The sequence below is a fragment of the Poecilia reticulata genome, chromosome 18 (genome assembly GCF_904066995.2).
Source record: "Poecilia reticulata chromosome 18, P_reticulata-male-v2, whole genome shotgun sequence".
NCBI lineage: Eukaryota > Metazoa > Chordata > Actinopteri > Cyprinodontiformes > Poeciliidae > Poecilia > Poecilia reticulata.
Genome location: NC_088847.1, coordinates 8,218,272 through 8,237,346, shown reverse-complemented (window position 1 = coordinate 8,237,346; position 19,075 = coordinate 8,218,272). Strand labels below are relative to the sequence as shown.

At 39.1% G+C, this 19,075-nt stretch overlaps 1 protein-coding gene across 4 annotated transcripts in view; it reads left to right on the top strand.

Moving 5' to 3' along the window:
* The window catches only part of LOC103480395 (actin-binding protein WASF3), a 37,115-nt gene that overhangs the window by 1,242 nt on the left and 16,798 nt on the right, over positions 1–19,075 (top strand). For 2 of the 4 annotated variants that reach the window (XM_008435322.3, XM_008435325.3), the window contains exons 2-4: positions 44–366; positions 16,184–16,328; positions 17,877–18,011. In XM_008435322.3, coding sequence (XP_008433544.1) covers positions 16,196–16,328; positions 17,877–18,011 — 268 coding nt within the window. In that variant the 5' untranslated portion in view covers positions 44–366; positions 16,184–16,195. Of the gene's footprint in view, positions 1–43; positions 367–848; positions 1,054–16,183; positions 16,329–17,876; positions 18,012–19,075 lie in introns of all 4 variants that reach the window. The other 2 variants (XM_081598968.1, XM_081598967.1) reach the window with 2 other exon arrangements.

Below are 19,075 nucleotides of genomic sequence, written 5' to 3'. Positions count from 1 at the left end.
CGTATTTTACTCCAAAATCGAGTTAACTGCTCTTATTTTGAAGTTCCCACCGGATGTGGACGACTTGCTTCGCGCTCTCCAGCTTGATACCCGTCGGGTGGACAGACGCTGCCTTGGAAACGACATAAATCCAGTGCGTGCAGCTGGGTTTCGAGCGGGGACCTACATTTCCTCACTTCAAAGGCTTCCGCCCCTCTACTGTCCTCCTCCACCTCTTCTCCATCCCTTCCTCCATCCATCTCTTCCTCCATCTATCAGCCAGCATGGGGGATCTGAAATGAAGCGCGGCGCAGCGGAGGAGGCACGGCGAGGAGCTTCGACATAACCGAGAGCGAGAGAGGAGGTGACGGGAGGTGCCGCAGCCAGGTAAATGTGAGCGGATTTCCAATCAGCTTCGCATGGCACCGCCGTGGCGTGGAGCCGCGTCCATGCGGGGGCACGTAGCCACGGTGGAGGCTGAGGGGGAGGGGGGGGAGGGGGGGGGAAGAAAGGAGGATGATGCATTTGTTTTTGTTATTGTTGCACGCAAAAAATAAAATAAAATAAAAAGACAATACGTGCGTACTTACAGGGCTTCAAACGTGATCAAATAAATGCGCGCGGATTTATCTGTATATATATATACATGCATGTTTTAATGAATTAATGCAAGACGGGCGCTCCTTTTGCACCATTCACACCATTTTCTCCTCCCCTGTGTGGCGGCGGCGCGCTGGTCAGGTGTCTCTCTCTCTCTCTCTCTCTCTCTCTCGCTCTCTCTCTCTCTCTCTCTCTCTCTCGCTCTCTCTCTCTCTCTCTCTCTCTCTCTCTCTCGCTCTCTCTGCTCGCCTGCAACAAAATGTCACCAGTTGGGAGGATTTTTCTTGCAGGATTTGGCAGGAAACACGCTTCAGGCTTCCAAAGAGAGAGACAGATAGAGGGAAGGAATGGAGTATAAAGATGAGGAGGTGTGCGGAGGATTATGTCTGTAACGGGGATCCAGTGGATCTGCTCAAAAGTAGCTGCTGAAACAGAAGAGAACGGCACCGGATCCATGCTATGTGTGGACATAAGGTGTGCTTTAAAATGGACGGCATAGAGATGTTGTTTTCAGTCTAAAAAACATTATTATTATTATTATTATTATTATTGCTTTTTGATGTTACAGCTTTTGTTACTTTAAACATGCCTTCATGTTTAAAGTCCTCCTCCGTCTAAGCAGTCTGTGATGTTTGGGTGGTGTTCAGTAATTTGAGGGATGTAACCAAAAAAAATCTTTAATTAGCATTTAGCATATTAAATAGGTCAACAAAGAGATTGGTGCTGATGGGCAGTAAAAGATGAGCTGCAGAGATTGTGGACCATTAATATTATTCTCCAGAGCAGTTTAGCATACGACGATGCATTCATTTTTCATTCAGTTACTTAATTTCATGCATGATCCACATAAAAACTAAAAACCACAAGAACACAGACTTAAAGGGGCAGTATTGTGTATTTTTCAAATATGACTTAATTTAACGCTTTAAAATTGAGACTCTGTTTCTTTAAGAAGCTCCTGCTCTTTCTGAAACTCCGCCTTCAGGAAGTCATCCTCTATTAACCCTTTAATGTTTTTACCAGCGTTGCACTGAGAAGTGACTCGTATAATGAGCTCAGTGGATGCACAGTTCCACCAGACGTTTGCTAATTGCTGCTGGCTAGTCTGAAGGAGCTGAGTGAGGGAGTCGAAAGGGGGGGTTGTTCTGTGAAGCAGAAGCTTGGAAACTGCAGCTCCAAGGAGGAGCTGAGTCTTGAAGGCGGAGCTAGGTCCACCCAGGGGTTTTGCACAGCTGAATGGTTGCCATGGGAGATTAAAGGACTTCTTAAACATACATAAAAGATATATTGGTAGTCATTAATGTTAGCTTTGGTTTGAAAGCCTCAGTTTGACTTTTACAGGCATTTCCTGTCATTGCAAACAAATAGCTCAACCCTCGTTCCGACAGATAGTAAAATTGTCACCCAGACATTTAGTTGATTCACATTAGCAGATGGAAAGTTGATTTTGATGATGAGAAACTGGATTCATTATTGTGGACTTGATGCTGCAGCTCTAGTGGTTTATAGTTCATGACGCTTTGGGGAAATATTCCTGGTCATTTGAGGGTGACTGGTTTGATCTGAACCGACCGTGTTTACATGTGCAGTCAGTCATATTCATCCCAGGCAGGAAAATGAACGCTTCAAATGACATAAAAGTCCAAGTTTTTACTTTAAAACATGTCAGAAAAAGAGACGAATGGCCAGGCCTGATATATATTTTATGGCGATTTGTAAACGGTCGTCTTCATCATAGCTGCTCTCCATTCGGAGTCCACTTCAGGGGGTTCTTTCATGTCTGAACTGAGATTAGATAATAGGCTTTTTTTAATGCTTGTTTGTGAAGCTGCTGTACAACAGAGTCGTATTCATGAGAGGCTGTGCTCACAGAAGCTTGTACTGATTTATTACATAAGCCAATGATGGAGGAAGAAGGGCCAAGGAGCCTCAACTCGCACACACATGGTTACTTAACTTCAATGAGTGAAAACGAAATATGGAGGGAGGCCTTGGCTGGTTGAATAAAAGGAAATCTTCTGGAATTTTGCAGCATTTTGTATGCTCCATGTGAAAACATTTTCAAGAAAATATTTGGTGGTTAGACCACCAAATGTTTTGGTGGTCAGATCATTTATCATTTATTGTGATAAATTTCGTATAAGATTGATTTGTCGTTGTCATGGTAAATTCCAGTTAATGATGTTTAAAACCTCCTAAAAGTGTCCGTATTGTTGGAACTATTTATTTTTTTTGCTATTGCACTGTTTGTTCAGTTAAGGTGTAACAGTAAATATCACAAATCACATGTTACGTGCCTGGTGTCCTAAAGAAGCGTATTGCTTTATTATTTAATAGCTTTTATTTGTGTTTGTGGGACTATAATTCCTGCAACACTCAGTCACAGCCATGCAGTTTCCTAAAAAAATAAGAAATGGTTAACGTCACCTTTATTGTTATTGTAATACTACCACAAAATATTGTGACAATACTTTAAATTCCTGGTGCCCGCCGCTAGTTTAGAGTAAATATTATTCATGACAGTACTGCTTTAAGGGGTAAATCCATCAAACACTCGTTCATGGTTTGAAAAATCCTCCATCATGTTGTTGCATGTAGATCTGCTCTTTTGGCCTCACTGTCATGATAAAAGGTTTGCTACTGATTAGATACACCAGTGTTTCTCAGCTCTAGTCCTCACCGCCGCCTGCTTTGCAGAAGCCTGTTAATCACCCAGAGATACAATTCAGGTGTGTGGCAGAAGGGAAACACCTAAAACATGCAGGACAGGGGGGGCGGTGAGGGCCGACGTTGAGAAACACTGAGATACACAGTAATTAGTCGTTAAGAGTTTTATTAGCTTTACTTCATAGCAAAATAAAATAAAATTTCCACCAGTGCAGAGCTTGTTCAACACTGGCAACAGGGGGTTTTCCGCCTGTGACTACAGTCACTTGAACTAAAAAACGTTTTATCCTGTGAAAAATACTTGTGTGCTGTGTGACTTATGAGTAGAGCAGCAAAATATTAATAGCTGACAATGATAGGAAGTGGAAATATAGTACTTAATAATCCTCCAAATGGTCCAGCATCTCATGCTGCAGGTGTAGAGTCAAATGATGTTCGTTCACGACGACATGGATGAAAATAGGTGGGGCTGTTAGAACCAAAACGTAGCAGTTTGAGTCTATTTAAGTTAAACTTTGACGCCACATTAGGGGAATTTACTTAGGGTTTTATGGATGGTAATGTTATTAAACTTAAATAATAATCAAATAGTTTGAGTCAATATAAAGTCCAACTGTACTATTTATGGGGTTGCTTCTCGTCCAGAGGAGTTGGGTTACAATTTTATCTTGCGACATTGTTGTGAAATAAGAGGGATTTCAAAATGTCCTCCAAGAGGAATACTTCCAACTATTGAGGGGCAATTTGGTGAGGTTATTAGAATGATTTTTTTACCCAAACGGTGGCTAGGAAGCTTAACCTCACTGAGAGCAGGTGGTCTGTTCTCCAAGAGCTGGAAAATAAATGACAAACTGTCATCAGCTTAGAACCAGAAGTTGATTTTCAGCTCATCAGAGAAAATTATTTTAGTTATAGAGGAAATGGTCAGCAATGTTAATACAGTTAGTTCACAAACATTTAAGGAAAATAGAAATAGTTACCGCAAAAGGACAATGACTATTTTAGTAATCAATTATTCTGATGATTAATCGATTAATCGGATAAAACATTTTCCACATTCTGCAAATTTTTTATTTCATCACTTGACCATTTTATACAATATAAGAAAAATAATGAAAAGTAATTAAATTCTTTTTTTAAAATAAGAAAAAAACATTTTATGTCCTGAAATGCAACTATACAGCATTCCTCTAGTGTAAACTTGATTATTTGTAGCAAAGGATAACACAGTGAAGGGCTATCTGTTGATTATTTTTATAATTAACTTAGTAATAATTGGATAGCGAAAGGTGCTTTATATGACTTTTTGTTTTTACAGATTTTGAATAGTTAATAGATTATTAACTTAAGTCACGATTATTTCACTAATTGATTAATCATTGCTAATTGTGATTAATCACAATTTATCCGATTAATCGTTTCATCTCTAGATAATTCAATTATTTTCCTCATGCTTTAAAAAAGATAAGTGAAAAATAATCTACTACTTGCTTGCTTTTTAGTTTCTTCTAACAAATGAATAATTTAGTCAACAGGTTTTTTCTTGTTGAGGTTGGATTTTTAGTAAACATAACATTGTAGGTTTTGTCAGGATCTGGACACATTTTTTAAAGCATTTATGTAGAAACTCTTTTTTTTCCCTCCCCTAAACCTGTGAGACTGTAGCTTCACTCTGCCTTCACCTGTCGTCTTGACCTAACATCCATCTGGTCCCTCTGGGGTCGTTCACAGTGCAACAATCACTGAAAATACACACGCCTGGGTGCGTGCGTGTGGGGGTGGGCTTTGACCCAGCCGCATAAGGACACTCATCGTCCTGCTCGTATCCCGGTCTGCCGCCCTCGCCGTTTCTGGTTGCTCTCTGATGTCATGAAAAATTAGTAGTTTTCCGTCTGGCTTTTCTTCCGCCCCGACTGACTCAATCTGCCTTAGTCAGCGGTTTCCAGGCTCGTTTATTTACAGCACGGAGATCGATGCTTCTCTGCGTGGAAATGGTGGTCGTTGCTCGGGGGCAGCGTTTTGGTGTTCACGCTCGGGTGTCGCTGGTGGTTTTATTGGTGTAGCCAACGATCCTGCTTTGATCCTAAGCACTACTCTGTGACCGCCTGCCTCTGGGTTGGCTGATAATATATCACAGAAGAACGCAATAATTGCTGATCTGAGCACATCTAATAGGTAATATTGTTATTAACCCATCAGTTGAGCTTGTATTTAGTTTTCCCCCACTGAGGTCAGAAGGCATGGTGAGCTTTCATAGTTCAGTGCTTTAGAAAAATCTGAGATACCTGCAAAATTTTATAAATTGTTAGACAAAAGAGTGAAGGTAAAGCCTGATATTAGAGGAAGTCAGAGATTGTTTCCACTGATGTAGAGTTTAAGTATAAGGTTCTTTTCATTTAAATGAATCCCCAGTATTCACGGGAGCTAGGGAGTTAGCTAAACTCTACAAATACTTGAGACACTCCTCTAAAAACGCTCAGAGCTTCTTATCTTAGAAGTTCAAATATCAATTATACCTTACTACAGTGGTGTGAAAAACAGTTGGCGCCTTCCCTGATGTTCTAATTTGTGGCATGTTTGTCACAATTCAGTGTTTCAGAACATCAAACCAATGTAAATATTAGCAAAATAGCAGTTAAGTTATGTTTTAACAGGGGGGGATCACTTTTTCACATAAGGCCACGTAGGTTTGGATTTTTATTTTCTCCCTCAGTAATAAACACCTTCATTTAAAAACTGCATTTTGTATTTACTTGTGTTGTCTTTGACTAATATTTCAATTGGTTTGATGTTCTTACACACTTTATTGTGTCAAACATGCAAACAAAAACTATGAAATCAGGAACATTTCCCATCGTTACATGTATTAGTGCATACAGTGGAAACCGCCTTAGCACTAGCAGAAGCTAATCCCTGCAGTGTTCATTCTCTCTGCTTTTGAGAGTTCAGCCAATCAGCGGCAAGGAAAGCAAATGGCAGCCCTAGATTGGCTGCCTTGCGGACACCAACCAATAGCAGTGTTGTGTCCAGTGCTTAATGTTGTAGCAAATACTGTATCTGTCTAGGCAAATTTTCCAACAATTTTAAGTTATGTTCCACAGAAAAATGTTTGCCAGTCTATAAATACTTCCAAAAGAAAAGAGGCATATTCTGTCCAGCAGGACTTGATGTTTGGTTGTAGCAGTAAAAGTGTGGCCTGAGAGCTGTCTTTTCTTGAAGACTGAGGTTTCATTTGCAAATCCCACAGCATATTGATAGCGATTGTAGCGATAAAGATGCCATTACTCATTCTATATGTTGCGTTTCCATCAATACATAATTGTGTTCAAATTATTTCAATTGCAAGATTATTCTATTTAATTTGTTTTAAAGCTTTTTACATGTCTTTAGCCAAGATGGGAATAATAAGTTGCGTTAAGTAGTCTTATCCATAACACAGATCCTTCCATTGTTTTCACAGGGTTTCTACAAATGTTAGACTTTTAAAGACTTTTTTTAAAGACCCTTAAGAAGACCTGGATCGTGACAGAAACGTACAAAAGAAAATCAAATATTTTGCGGCTGTGGCTCCCAAGTCTCTTTTGGTTCTAAGCTGTGCCTCCCTTCACATTAAAAACATTGTTGAATTAAAATCCTTGAAATAGCTCACACTGGTGCTTGACCACCGTATTTAAAATCCACTAAACCTCAGATTCCACAGTTCACAATGCATCGAATACTGCTCAGTGCTAGTCAGAGCAGCGCCGACCGTTTTCTGGGGAGCTCTATTAGCCAAAACTGTGACATTTGTGGAGTTTGTTTGTGGCCGTCGGCAGTAGCTTTGTGCTTCTCACACTGGCTCTCTACAGCATTAACCTCTGTAGTGCCAAGTGTTATTGCGCAGAATGTACATAGCCGTGCCGAAGACGAATGTCATTCAGCCAATTGGTTATAATTTTGCACTTACCCATGACAGATGCAAAAAATGCTAGCTAACCAGCTAGCATATAGCAACATATCAGCAGTAGCCTCAACCTTAAGGTGTCCATCCATCCATCCATCCATCCATCCATCCATCCATCCATCCATCCATCCATCCATCCATCCATCCATCCATCCATCCATCCATCCATCCATCCATCCATCCATCCATCCATCCATCCATCCATCCATCCATCCATCCATCCATTTTCTTTACACCCTTGTACCTTAATGGGGTCGGAAGGGTTGCTGGTGCCTATCTCCAGCTAACGATCCGGGCGAGAGGCAGGGTTCACCCTGGACAGGTCGCCAGTCTGTCGCAGGGCACCTCAAGGTGTGCGCGACTCAAACTTTTGCCTGACAGGAAAATCCTGGAAGAAAAAAAGTCTGCATAGAATATACAATATTAAATGGTCCTGCCACAACAAAATGTAAGACTTGTCGTTAACGTGTTCAAGGCTTCATTACATTTTTTTAATTAATTTAAGACATTTTAAGGCCTTCATTTTAAATACATGAATGGAAAATTTTTTAAGGATGTGCGGACACCCTGTTTCTGAAAAGTTGTAAAACTATCCACAGTGAGCCAAAGTGGCTTGTTGGCATTATCTCTGTCAGGCCCATTAGTTGTGATTGTAAAGTGGCAGATAAAATATCTTTATTTTATCTGCCAAGTCTTTAACAAGTATTTTGGGCACCTCCCTGTTTCTTCCCAGACCAGAGAAACTGGGACTCTGGGATCGATGTGACCTGTCTTTCCCCAGTAGGACCTCCTCTTCCTACCATCCCTGCTTCAGTAGAACCCAGTTTGTTCCATACTGTGTGTGCGTGACAGTGTCAGGTCACATGGTTTTTGCCGGATGACTTGTTGCGATCGCGCTGAGGCCGGCACATTTAATTGTGGGAGACTGGGTCGCAGAAGGGCACGAGGGGAGTTTTTTTCCCGCAACACACAACCAAGCAGAGGGTGAATGCTCCCCGGTAACACAACACTCACAGCCCAGAGCTGACCTGTTTACTAACCGCATTAGCAGACAATAAAAAGAGGGTACGATACGTGAAGGTAGGACTGGTGTAAAGCACCTTTAGCTCTGTGTAAAACATGTTATTTTAAAATGTTTTGATCAATGGTTTGATGAACAAATGAAATGTAAAGGTAACGATGGAGGAGGTACACTCTTCTCAAAACAGGTGGCAATAAGTCAACTATGCGCTTTACTGCAGTTCTCAGTCTATTATCCACACGCCATCTAGTGGCCTGGCATGATAACTACAGCTTCCTCAAGGTGTTCTGGCGGCGGCGTGTAAACATGAAACATTTCCAAACGGAGATCTTGTGTTAATGTTACCTTTGAGACTTAGGGACACAAGATAATGCATTGTTGAAGGGTGGAAAAATAAAGACACATGTTTTTGGATATTTCTTTAGAAATTGTATTGTCTTTACTCTGATACCCCTAACAAAAAAAAACTATTTCCTTCTGAAGCCAATTAAAAAAGCAGGCCATCAGTGTGCAATTTAACATTTGTGTAAAACATTGTAAAGGTCCTAGAAGTTTGTTCGAGAACATCTTATAAGTGAAATAACCTGGCACTGGAACTAGTACTTTTTAAAAAAATCAATATTGAGGAATTATTGACTTTAAACAAACTCCTATTTCTTGCTCAAAAAAGTTGCTTGTACATTTGTTTTGACTTATTTCAATTGGACTAAGATATTTGCACTAGAAACTAGACCAAAAATACTTGGTAAGTTAGTTTTTTTTTTCTTCTTGGAGCTATGTTTTCTTAGTCAGTGGCTGTATTTTCTCCACTGTAAACTAACTACAGTTCTGTCCCAGTCACTCCATTCTGCTGCCAACATCAGAAAGTCTTCCATAGAAACCATGACAACGACCCTACAGAGCCAGAGACCGCATGTCAGAGAGCAGAGACGAGGAGGGGGAAAAAAGGGACAGAGGGAGGCAGGCATCAGGCTCCTCGCTTCCTCTCTGCTCTTCTTCTCTTTTACAGTTTTGGATGATTTGTTTCAAGGGAGGATTAGTACAAAACACTTGGGGGAGACGAGGGGAGTGGCTTTATAACTGCAGTCATTTTTGTACAATGGCCTCTCACCCAAGAGCATCAGCATAAATAAAGACATCAAAGAGAGCTAAAGCTGGAAAAAAGGGGGGGTTGGGGAGCATGGAGTTTTTGACACTGAGGATGAAAACAGTAAAAAAAAAAAAGGAGGTTAGAGTCACAAAAAAGGAGGGAGTTAAAATGAAGACGGCTCACACGTTTAAAAATTTAAACAATCTCCCATGGTCTGCCTAATGCAACATCAAACAAAAAACTAATTAATCTCCTGGTTTTGGTAGCATCAAACAAATAGAATCCACTTAAAAATGCTTTTCATACAGCTGACAGCTTGTCCAACTCATTTTTTAAAATATTTTTTTGTTCAGCTCCCTGATGCCTCTTTGTGAAATGACATTTGGCTTACCACCAAGCGAGGAGCTCCGACGCTCCACAGAGCGTCACCAGAGTAATCTTGACTGAGAATAAAACATTAGCTCTGTTTCTCTGCGTTGGCTCACTTCATTGTTTGTGCAGATTTCTTTTCTTTTCTTTTCTTTTCTTTTTTTTTCAAACCAGTTACTGTTTGTAAGATGCAGAAGAGATGCAGATATTTGTCCGGACAGCATCTGCAAAATTTTGAGAACAGAAGTAATTTATTTATTTATTTACATATTTAGAGTATCTGTTACTACAGAAGAATCAGATTAAGGAAGAATTGTTGTTTTTATTGCGTTTGAAGGATCAATCCATCCAGAAGCAGAAGAAAAAGCTCAACTTTTTGTTTCGGATCTTGTAAAATACGATGTATGGACCAGTCAAACCCCTTTAAGGGTTACAGATTCTTTACAGTTTTTAATACATTTCAGTTTCAGAGTACGTTTTGTACATATGATATTGGTAAATATCAGTTATCAGCCATAACAGCAATACTAATATGGGATATCAATATCTGTCCAGATCTTCATATTGTTTCATTCTTTAATGAAAGTATCAAAACCTTTGCAAAATTCCTCCAGGTTTGTCAGCTCGTTATTTACTTGAAGTTGTTCTTTTTTTTAAGATTTGGCTGAGCCATGTTAAACTGAACACATTCTCAAAGATAAATAAAATTTTAATTCTAATGAACATCTAACACCGGAACTAGAAGACATTTTCAGTCTCTGAAATAAATAAACAAAATAAATTAATTATGAAGTCTCTGTAAACAAAATTGACCTTTAAGAAAAAGGCTAGTTGAGACCAAAACACCAGTCTGAAGACTTTTGCCATCCAGTTTTTGGTAGAAAGAGAGAAAAACGATAAATTATGCAAATGGAAATGATTGTGCTCATTTTAATTTATTGTGAAATTAATAGATTTGTTTGCTTATTGCGACATGCTTATGTGATATGGAAAATGTACTGGGGAAATGTATTTGTTTTTTTGTCACTTTCACTATAAAAATGAATCCCAATTGATAAGTCATGCAGTGCATCATTTAATTACACCAATATATAGAGGCAGAGCTCCTTATTTGAAGTAGTTACTGCACAAATCTAATTAGCTGTGGTTATTTGGGTAAGTCCTGCAGAGCCGAGGGGAGTGGGGGGGATGTGACAGGTTGGATCACAGGTTGAGGCCGATTAAGTGGCTCGGTGAAGACGTGTTTGTTTGTGAGTGTGTACTTGGTCATTAGCTTGGGCTCAAGTCCATATTCCTGAACAGAAGGAGGAGTAATTAAAGTCAGTGAGGTTTTCTCCTGTCTCGTTGTCCATCTACACGCTTGTAAAATTGAAGTAACACTCAATATTGCTTTATGCTAAAGGCTAAAAATATAATCTACAGCCTTACTGGAAAGAGGCAACAGAATGGGTTAATTTACCCCCTGTTGAGATGTCTGGGTGTGTGAACCAGTCTGGAGTGAGGGGTCAGAGGTGAGTGTGGAAGCTTGGGGTCTTTTATAACCTCCCTACAGGTCTTTACAAACAGGATCCAATCAGCTTTGGATCAGACGGATAAAGTCTCATCTGTAATTACAACCACAGATACTGAAACACAGAGGAAGTTGTGGAACAGGAACTTCCTCCTGAATGGTTTCCTATGTATTTGAATTTATATTTTTGTATATAATGTCAAATTTTAGGTGGGCACAAAATTTTCCTGCCTTATGTAATCAGTTGTCGTAACATTGGCAGAAGTTTCATTTGGGTTTAAAGATCCTTCCTCATTATATTCCTAGCAAATCTGCACACACACCCCCACCACCCCACACACACCCCAACCCAACACCCGTCTCAGATCATCTGCCACTCCATCCCTCAGCCTTTCACAGATAACATGAACAGGCTGTGCTAAGAGCGGTGGCAGCAATCATGAATGTGAGAGGCACATTTTAGTTTTTGTTTCTGTTTTTCATTTAGTGTTTAAGTGATACGTGTGACAGTTTGTGTTGATTGCTTTAAGACGTGGCTGGATCCATACTTTGAAAATTCATCTTGCTTTTGACAGGAATTAGAGTCCTACTGGTGATTTGGGGGGGTATTTGAAAGTGGTGCACGATTAATTGCCCTTGTTTTCACATTTCATACATTTCTACTTCCACTTTTCTTTATCAATAAACAAAATAGTTGATACCTATTTAAATAACCAATGCGAATCATTATATGTTTCTTGGTACTCTAGTATTTTGATGAACTATAGAGATAAATAACCACACAAATTATAGGATTTCATTTAATTTAATGGTTAATAATTATTTAAAAACTTTCTTTAATGCACTACTTGTTCGAATAGTATGTCGATGTGAGGGTCAGTGGTGTAAAATTCAGTGTCCTGTTGCGTCTGTGAATTTTACAGGACGTTTCTGTTACTTTAACCATGATGTCACCTTCTTGTTGAATTTTTTGTCCATATTCGAGGATCAAATTATTTGTAACATAGCTCAGGTTTTGGCTATTTCAAGCGTTCAGCATGCCGACATGAGTGAATCCTCTTCAGCATATGTGTTAAAAAATTCAGTCATAACCTGGCTTGTCTGATGGTTGAATGATATTGTATGCACTGTTGTCCAATGCACTGTTGTCATATCCACAAATGCTAAAGCAGGGTATTTAACAATGCTTTGGGGGGAAAAGGCAGCAGCTCAGGCTAAGATAACCTTGTCGATTCATGTTTACCACTTTTTATCTCCCTGTTTACCTTAGGTTATAACCTTGGGACTGTTCATTTAGTCTGTACATATTCACTGTTGCTCATGGAAACAGAAAATTGTCACCATGTGAGGAAACAACAATGCTAACTAACATTTTCTGACAGGTCACTTTCACTAGTACCTCTCTAAAGAGTTTCATCTTGCCACAAATTTCTTGATCTGATCTGACCTGACCTTTTAGGAATCGTTTCCTTTGCTCCTCTCGGAAGCCTGGGTGTCACAGTGCGATGGATCATCCACAGGCCGACGTACCAAAGTTTCCACTTTTAGTTTTCATCTCTTGGCTTCCTTTGCTCCCTCTTTTTAATTTCTATTTTGCTTCGATTCTCTCGTTCTTTCCGTGTCCTCTTTGTGCAGTTTTTCTTTCATACTATTTTCAGTGGCACAGCCAGTTCCACTTTTGATCTGAAGAGCAGATTCCTCAGTGTGTTGGCATGACAACACTCCCGTGGCTCCACAGTGTACTCAGGGTGCTTTTCCTCTTCCGTCTCTCGTCTGTTTTCTTCTTTACATTTCTGATGTTTGGATCTAAATATTTTAACATTTAAGCTTGTGTTCTTTACTGTTGTTCGCTTTCAAAAGATTCTTTGGTTAATAATACTATATGTGCTATATGAATTGTGTATTTTTTATTTTCAGATGCTCGCATCGAACACTAAAGGCAGTGCTCAAAATGCTAAAGGTCACAAATTTTTTATTGTTTTTTCAGTTTTCAAATCTGATACCGCTGATGATGCCAGAAAAGTCTTGATGCCTGCAAAGTCTATATAAAGTTTAATATAGTTAAACTTAAGGAATCATGGCGACTGGCGTGTTGTGAGTTTCAATATTAATCAGTCTTTGGTAAACATGGTTGTAGTTAAAATAAGCGCCGTCAATCGATTAAAATATGTAATCAAATTAATCACACTCTTACCCTTTGATTAATCACAATTAACATGCATAACTGTGTAGGCCTGAAATGTGAAAATGCACATTTTCAAAAACTGCCTAAGAAAATGTTTTATTGTCTCCAACCAAACATCTACGTTTTTCAGGTTTTCATATTTACAAAGGTTTTATATGAAGTCCTATTGTTGTAATTTAGAAACGTTAACTGTAAAGCGGTTATGCTTGAGTGACGGAATAATTCACCGTTGTGATAAGTAGGCTACATGCTACCTTGGTTTTATCCAAATGTTTGTTGTCACATCTTTTTTTGTTTTGGTGTTACTGAACTTTATTTGACAGGAATCTGACAGGAAGTAAGCAGACAGAAGTGCCGTTGAACTTTTCGGATAAATCGCAAATGTTGACAGCCTTAGTTTAAATTTAGTGTTGATATGAATTTCACCTTGATAGGACTAAGCAATGATAAGTTTGCTTACATCAAAGGAACACTTCACATTTTGAATAACAGATTTGCACCAAAAACCTGCATTTTTGTACACTTTTTAAAAAATATATATTTTCATTATTCAGCTGGAAAAAATAGTTAAACAATTTAGTTTTATATGAAGAAAGAAATGTGAAAATGAGGAGAACCTCCTAAGAACATCGGGGAAAGACAAATTTATAATTTTCTGCCAGAACAAAGGCAACAAAGTTGCTATTGTATTCTTGACATTCCTTTGAAGCAACTGTTTGTGAGCGGGAATATATTTCTATTTAAAGAGGAATCCTCAGAAGAAGGTGAACCTGTTAGGAGTTGTTTCTCTGTTTACCCGCTGTCTTGTTGAAGCATAGTCGACTAGAACCATGTCGGTTTGCATTGCAGCTGACCTGAAAGTGTTCATGAAAGAGACGTAAGCGCTCGAGGGTCAAAACAGAGTGGCTTCGTGTGTCTGAAGCTCACACTCATTCGCTTTTATGACCGAGGAAGAAACCGCAGATTCTCAGACCGACACGGAAACAGTGAGGGTGGGGGACCCCCAGTCTCTGTTGGACGCTTGGGATTTGGAGTATAAGGTATTCGCCCCCTACTGATTTATTGATGAAACCAAGCGAGGAAGTACAAAATATTTGGATTGAAAACGAGCGCAGGAGCCTGCTAAAAGAACGACTGGGGGACCCACCCGACAGACGAGACGAGCAGCACCCATCGGAGCGGGGAAGGAGGATGATGGGGAGTGTTTATGTATTATTAACCAGCGAGCTTCTTAGATTATTTACAACAGCTGGAGGAAGGGGCGGGGGGGAGACATTGGCTGCTGCGCACGCATACAGGGGGAAGCTTAACAGCGTACTTAAGAAGCCGCAGCATCATCTGAGGTAGTTAATATAATTAAATGTCAGAAGCTGTTAGAGGGAGGAATGAGCGGGGGAATGCTTCAAACAGATCTGGTTACTACTGGAAAACTCACTACAAACGTCTGTTTACCCCTGCTTTATCGCAAATATTTCAGCATAAACAAACACGTTATTGATTGAATATGCAGACACAAACACTTCTCTTGATAAGAGAATTGATTCCCTTGTTGCTTGTGTTTTTGCAACACTTTATTCTAGTTGTTTTTAGTAGGGAACTAGACAGAAGGAACTTCTCAAATGTCTCACAGCCCTGAAACAACTACTCCAGGTCAGTAGGGGGCATTCATTTTTATTTTTACCAACTTTTCAAAATACATGAAAACAGACAGGGGCTAGGCTAAGATTCTCACTTTATAATTCTTAAAGCTGCAATATGTAACTTTCATTAAAAAAATGTTTTTTGCATGTTTGCTAAATTCAAGTATTTTTGTATAGTTTGTAGTGCAAATATCTTAGCATGTTTTTTTTTTAAAAGACTAAAATAATTCACATGTAACTGTGCAGCAAGATACAGGAGCCTGTTTAAGTCAAGTTCTTAAAATTTATGAAAAAAGTACTGGCAAATTATTTCACTTGTTACATGGACAAAATGTCTTATCAGTAAAAAAAAAAACAAAGAAAAACAATATTACAATAACAATCAATATAAAAGAATTATTGACATAAAACAAGCTAATATATCTTGCTTAAAAGTTACCTGATGGCTAGTTTTTCTTATTTCAAGTGTACTAAGATATTTCCACTACAAACTACCAAAAACACTTTGGAAGATTTTGTTTTTTTGCAGTGAATATGCTTGACTGTTTGAATCAGATAATTGAAATAAAAACATTTGGGTGGCATTTAAATATATTTTAAGATAAACCAGAAGTTTTTTTTTTTTAGCTGGGAAGTTCACCTTAGGGGTTTTTAAGGTTCAAACGTTCATTTCAGTCCTGGCAGTTTGGTGGTTTTGGGCCCCAGAGAAGCTTTATTTCTAGTAGCACCCCTGACCCTTACTCATTCTGCCTCGTCTAGTTTCTCTGTCTCCCTGTCAGGACCCTTCCGGTCTCTCTGCCCAGTTTCAAGCTCATTTGCACCATTTATAAAATTATTTCTGGCTCATTTAGTTTCTGGCTCACGCGAGGCGCTCTAGCATTAGACAGCACGATGAGTGACTGCGCCCCACGGTGGACATGACACCTCCGTTTCCATCGGCCTCACAAATCAACATCAAGTCATTTCCTCTCCTCCCACCCCCATCCTTATTTCCCAGAAATAATGTTGGTATATTTGCATCCATCTTACTATTTGGATATTCAAAAACTGTTCACTGGGAGGTACGAAAACTCAGAGTTTCAGAAAAAAGATTGTAACCATAAATCAGCAAATTTGAAAGTTAAATAATTTTTTTTTTAAAACATGGCGTTTTCAGTTCTTTTTTTGTTGTTTCTGCAGGTGTAGAGCAACATGCCGCTGGTGAAGAGGAATATTGAACCCCGGCACTTGTGCCGCGGGGCGCTGCCAGATGGGGTGACCAGTGAACTGGAGTGTGTCACCAACAGCACACTGGCAGCCATCATCAAACAGCTGGGCAGCCTGAGTGAGTAATATTACATAATATTCACTCAAGTTTTTATAGTTTTTCTTCTAATCTCCAGTAGAAAATAATCTTCACTTACAATAACCAGGTTAAAATCATTTACTTGGTCATCTACTATTTTTAGTCACATTTTATGTGACTTTTTCAAAGCTAAGGACAATTTATTTTAGGGCTTTTGACATACATTTCTCAGATTTATTTTGTTTCTACACATAAAAAAACAGCTTAGTTTCAATTGCTCTGCAAAAATTTCAACAGCAAAGATGCTTCCAGTCAATTACACCTTTGGTTAATAAAGCCATAAAGCGCAGTCTCTGGTCTGCTGCTGTACTTATTCCCTTTTTGAAATATCTCACTTTAAACAACTCATTATAAATGTGAATAGTTCATTTACTAGCAAGGACAAAACTTTATATGAATATTAATCTCCACCCAAATGACTCAGTCGATATATGCAGGGCAAAATGGCTATCTAAATGTGTTTAACAGCTATGTGCTAAATAAAATCTGTGACAGCTCATTCAGGGTGACTAAAGGCGCTGCCTCTGCTACGTCTGTCAGACGTAAATTGAGCGGTGGGGACAGAAAAAAAAAGAAAGGGAGGAATAGATGTCTGTTTGCGCATTGCAATCTGGTTTAGTTTGCATTTGCATCTCTCTCTCTCTTCCTGTCATGGTTTTATGGAGGCATTAAGGTTTTTTTTAGTTTTCAGTCTGACGGGATTCACAGCAGGGGGCAGCCTTTCCTGCAGAGACAGACGACAGGCTTTTCTTCTTTGTTTCTTTTAATCTTTTGCATTTTCAGATAAGTAAATTGAAAAAGTAGATAATCAATGAATGTATTTGTTATTTTTTGCTTCTTTTGAAACTATTTTCCATCTTACTGTGAGACTACTGGTGAAACTTCAAATGACATCCATCTCAGCAGTGCTGGTTTTAAAACCTGTGAGTTGGGACTGTTAGATCTCATTGCTCCTGTCGACACAGTTAATAATTTGGTTAGTAAACTTAAATACTTGGCAGGATTGTGCCACATCGGGTCAGATCTTATTTGGCAGAATTTGTGGAAATTCTGAGTCTGAGCAAACAGAGATAACATACGGGGCTCCTCAGGGCCCCGTACTTGTGCCACTTTTATTTTATATCTGAAAGTCTTACTAACAACCTTTTACCACCTCAAAATGCTGCCAAGAATAAATTGTTTCCTGTCAAAACAGGACAAACAAAACATCTGCATGCTTCTAATTTGGATTACACTGAAGATGTCTATACAGGTCTCCATCTTATCAAGACCAGAACTAAACAAGGGCAGCCAGCGTTGCGTTTCTACACTGTTGGAATTGTCTAAAATAGAATGCTATTTAACAGAAGCCCTTGTGCAGTTCATCTGTCGAGATGGAACAACATTTCCTTTTAAATATTTTATGACAGATGTGTTTGTCTGTAAATGCTGAAATTCTGGTGACTGATCAAAAGCTGTTGACGTTTTAAGGATGTGAATAACACAAATCAAATCTGACCACACCTGGGTCTCTGCGCTGCTGCTTAGGTCGCCATGCTGAGGACATTTTTGGAGAACTATTCAACGAAGCCAACAGCTTCTACCTGAGGATGAGCAGCCTGCAGGAGAGAGTGGACCAGCTGGCTGTGAAAGTCACTCAGCTCGACTCCACTGTGGAGGAAGGTATGTGTGTGTATGTGTGTGTGCGTGTATGTGTGTGTGCGTGTGCGTGTGCGTCTGAATCTGGAAAGGTCATTCTTCCACAGAAATACAATGGTATCCAAGCAGCCACATGTGTACGTCTGTGATTCATCTTTTGTGTGTTGTTTTTGTTTTCTGTGTGTGTGTGTGGGGGGGGGGGGGGGGGGGTGCGTGTGTGTGTGTGTGTTAATGTGAGTGTTGGTGTATTGTGATTTGCATTTTATGCTTTAAATGTCTTTTCTTTGTTTATAGGCAGGGGTGAAAGTAGTTTTAAATTCTTGGGGGTACTATGACAAAAAAAAAATATATATATATATATATATATATATATATATATATATATATATATATATATAACTTCTTTGTGTGCTTTGGAGTTTCTGTGCTAATTAATTTTTTTGCGAAGCAATAAAAGCTGGGTAGCTCTTGAACTGCTACAAAATAAAGTTGTATTTTCTTCAGCCCACTGGCTGCAATGTTAACACCTTGAGATGCCATGAGACCTAAATTCTGAACATCATGGCATGGAGTGCATCCTAATTTTCCATGTCTGGCATATAACCATTCATTTTAGCTTTTAAACTGGTTATATTGTTCTGTGTCCAGACAGAGGGATAATCAGTAGCCCAACATCATGACCCGTTTGTTCTGAAGATCCTCCAGCTTCCATTTCTCTTCCTAACATGGCGCCTCCTCACCCTGACTCTCATACTGACAGGAGGAACCACAGAGCTCTGTTAGGTTAAAAGCACATCTTCTGAAGTTGGAATATTTTTCCTCCAACAGGTTCCAGAGGAATCACCTCAAACCAGATGTTGGACTGGATTTTATTTCAATGTCATTTGTGAATGTTAGAGCCTCATTTTCAACAGTGGAGCTATAAAGGTTGAAAAAGGTTATTTTGGAGAAAATCTCAACATCAATATTTCCACTAAATAAGAGGCAAAAATCAAAATTGCTTAATAAAGGACAAGCCTCTCAGACTCTGAGCCCGACAGCACCAAACTATTTTTTTATATTAGACAATTAATTTAATTTCACGTAAT